At 55.6% G+C, this 3,069-nt stretch overlaps 1 protein-coding gene across 1 annotated transcript; it reads left to right on the forward strand.

The window, feature by feature from the left end:
- The first annotated feature begins 893 nt into the window (after window positions 1–893).
- On the forward strand, window positions 894–2,503 carry LOC120872584 (cytochrome c oxidase subunit 7A1, mitochondrial). Its single transcript, XM_040253087.1, has 4 exons — window positions 894–1,000; window positions 1,689–1,775; window positions 1,899–1,983; window positions 2,365–2,503. The coding sequence occupies exons 1-4, from the start codon at window positions 986–988 to the stop codon at window positions 2,418–2,420; spliced, it is 243 nt and encodes an 80-aa protein (XP_040109021.1). The 5' UTR covers window positions 894–985; the 3' UTR covers window positions 2,421–2,503.
- The last annotated feature ends 566 nt before the right edge of the window (window positions 2,504–3,069 follow it).

Here is a 3,069-nt window from a genome sequence, read left to right on the forward strand (position 1 = left end):
TGGCCACTTCCTGGATGACTGGAAATATCTAAATGAGTAGAATCTAGGAGGAGCACTGAAGCCCTACTTGGTTAAGGAGATGGGAGTGACCAAGTTAGAGAACATTTGGCTTATATTGTATATCCTTTGACAAATATTTATCAAATCCACCCATTTTTCAGTTGCTGGGGATGCAGTGGAGTCTAAAGTCAACAGACAGAGCAACTACACTGTTTTCCAGGGTGAAGAACCGAGTGTGGAGGTGGGGGTAAGATGAAGAAGCAAAGACGATTGCTATGCAGCGCAGTCATTTTGTGCGCATGTTTAAGTTAAGCAGTCAGCTACATGGGTTCACAATAAACAAAGATAATGAAAAATAATTAAACAAGATTATCCTGCCCTTCATTCCACTTAATGAATAAGCAGAGTATGCTCCCTCCTGTATGAGATATGGGAGTAATCTACTTCCTTGGGTCTCGTATCTCATCTGGATGTAGTGTGAGTTGAGTGTACTTTCCATACAACGTAGTCCCTGAACTCAAAAATGAACATTGACATTTAGCCAAAGCCATAGCCATCTGTTACAACGTGGGAGGAAAATGCCATAATGAAAGATGGTGTCTTACCTTCCTTTAGTTGCTCTCAACATCAGCTGGATAGGGAGAGATCCGGGGAACACAACGGAGAAACTGCACTTACCCTAGCCGGATACCTCCGCAGAAACAACCCAAAAATGTATTCTCTGGGACCGCTTTCCTCTCCCCGTGGACCAACAGAATTCTGAGATGAGTAACAGATGGGTGCTCCAACCATTCGGCGCTGGGATGCTGGGATGGGGTTGCAGCGTCTTCCCCGCCCATCTATTGGACGAATCGGAAAGCGTCCTCGGGACCGCGGTGTCCTGGGGCGCGCGGGGGGCGTGGCCTGGGACTCCCCCCGAGGGGAGGGCGCCGTCTGTCCTTGGGCAGAGAGGGGAGGTGACTCCGGCCGAAGAGGAGGACACAGGATGAGGGCCCTGCGGGTGAGGGCCCCCAGGGGTCGGGTTGGGGCCCCCAACTCGGAAACTCTCAGAAACTCTCACCCCTATTTGAGACTCTCCCCAAATTCCGGGATCTGGGGACTTGGAACGTGAGCCCCCTTCAGGGCTCGGGACTCCCTCGTAATAAGCCTGGGGCCCCTCTCCCCAGCTCCCAACCCAAAATCTTTTGAGACAGCCGTGGACCCGTTAACTTGACCAAAAGCCCAGAGTTGGAACTTCTTCCCTTCATCCAGGGCTCCCTTAGCATTCCTTCCCCTCTCCCTAACTTCTTAGGCTGCCGAGAAATTCCCTAAGCACCCCGATCCAGCCCTGCCCTTCCCGCAACCTGAGCTCTTCCCATTAACCCTGGGAACCGAAAAGAAAAAAAAAAAACCTCTCGGGACTGGGACCCGCGGAACGTGAGCCTTCCTTCTGGGTCCGATCCTCTAGACGGTCCGATAACCTTCAAGCCAGACCCTCTAGGCCCGAGTCCCGTTCATCTAGGCCTTTCCTGCCAGGACACCCTCCCCCACTCACGCTGTCAGTTCGCATCTTGCCTTTGAGACGCTCCCAAGGGACAGGAGTGTCCCCAAGTCAGAGCCTCGGAAAGTCCGACACCCTCCCCCCAAAGGGACCTCCTCCGGGACGCCCCTGCAGACTCCCTCAATGTCCACCCATCCCCTCTGCACAGGTCTCCCAGGCGCTGGCCCGCTCCTTTAGCTCAACCGCCCGGAACCGCTTCGAGAACCGAGTAGCTGAGAAACAGAAACTCTTCCAGGTGGGCGGAGCGGGGGAGGAGCCTGGGCGGCCCGCTTGGTCCCGAGGAGAAGTTGGGGGTGGCAGGAGCTTAAGGTCTGCGGTGCTGACAGCGCCTTTCTCATCGTGTGCCCTCAAATTCCAGGAGGACAATGGCCTCCCGGTGCACTTGAAGGGCGGTGCAACAGACAACATCCTGTATCGAGTGACGATGACTCTGTGTCTGGGGGGTGAGTGCAGGGCCAGGCTCGGCCTGAACTGCGGGAGGAGGCGGCGGGGCTCGAGATGGAGAGGGGAAGGGGCGGGTTCTGGCGCTAGAGTTTCGCCAGAGAATCGGATTCTGAGCTGGTGTGGGACCCTATGGGAGCCTGGGCTGACAAATACGGAGCGAGCACCCCAGGGCTTGGGCTCCTGTCCCAGGAAGATGGCTGGGCCAGTGATGCATCTGGGGAGAAAGCCTGAAGCCTGGTCTGTATCAAGGTCCAGCATTTCCCCAGCTGAAGGGCAGTTGGGGAAGGGACTCGAGCCTGCAGCATGGGCTCAGAAGCAAGATGGTGGGGCTCAGGGAGGGAACTGGGGCTCATTCAGTATCCCCCACACTCCCTCCCTAGGCACTCTCTACAGCCTGTACTGCCTTGGCTGGGCCTCCTTCCCTCACAAGAAGTGAAACCAAGAAGTCTGCAGGACCCGAACAGGCATCAATAAATGTGCTGGTTTCCTGGGGAACCCAGCCCAGCTCCATGCTCCCTATTTGTGCCTCCTAGCCCATCCTTCCACCAGCGAGTCATCTCTGCCCTGTGGACAACCCTGGGACCCTCCTACTAGACCAGGGTTATCCCCCTAGGATGTCACTGCCTCTCAGCCCTCCCAGAAGCCCCAAACAGCATCCCTGAGCTGTCCCCTCAGGGTCTGGGGACCTGCTTTGTATCCTGGGATGGCAGCCCCTCTCCCTGCAGAGGCCCTGGGGTGGGGAAGAAGATCCTGAGCATAGTGTATGACATCAGAGAGGTAGAGGCAAGTGAAGACAGACTCATTCAAGCACAGAAGCTGAGAGGGGCAAATATGGCCTTGGGGGGCACAGCCAGGGGGACACTGAGACCTCCCACAGGTCTGGCTCTGGCAGCAGAAGCAGACATGGTCCAGACATCTAGTCTTGGTTTCCATGGGATCTGAGCGAGATCTCAACAAGAATAAGGCTACAGCTCATTTGGGATCCAGAATGAGAAAAAACACTGGGACTAAGAGACACATAGACAGGCTTCCTCTGCCTCAAACAGAGGCAGAGCCACCCCCCACCTCAAAAGAGGAGGCAGATA

This window comes from Oryx dammah, unplaced genomic scaffold (genome assembly GCF_014754425.2).
Source record: "Oryx dammah isolate SB20612 unplaced genomic scaffold, SCBI_Odam_1.1 HiC_scaffold_13, whole genome shotgun sequence".
In the NCBI taxonomy this organism is placed as follows: Eukaryota; Metazoa; Chordata; class Mammalia; order Artiodactyla; family Bovidae; genus Oryx; species Oryx dammah.

Coding starts and splice junctions, on each gene's coding strand:
- LOC120872584 (XM_040253087.1), top strand. Junction 1,776..1,898: donor AGAAACAGAAACTCTTCCAG/GTGGGCGGAGCG, acceptor CTCAAATTCCAG/GAGGACAATGGCCTCCCGGT. Junction 1,984..2,364: donor GATGACTCTGTGTCTGGGGG/GTGAGTGCAGGG, acceptor CTCCCTCCCTAG/GCACTCTCTACAGCCTGTAC.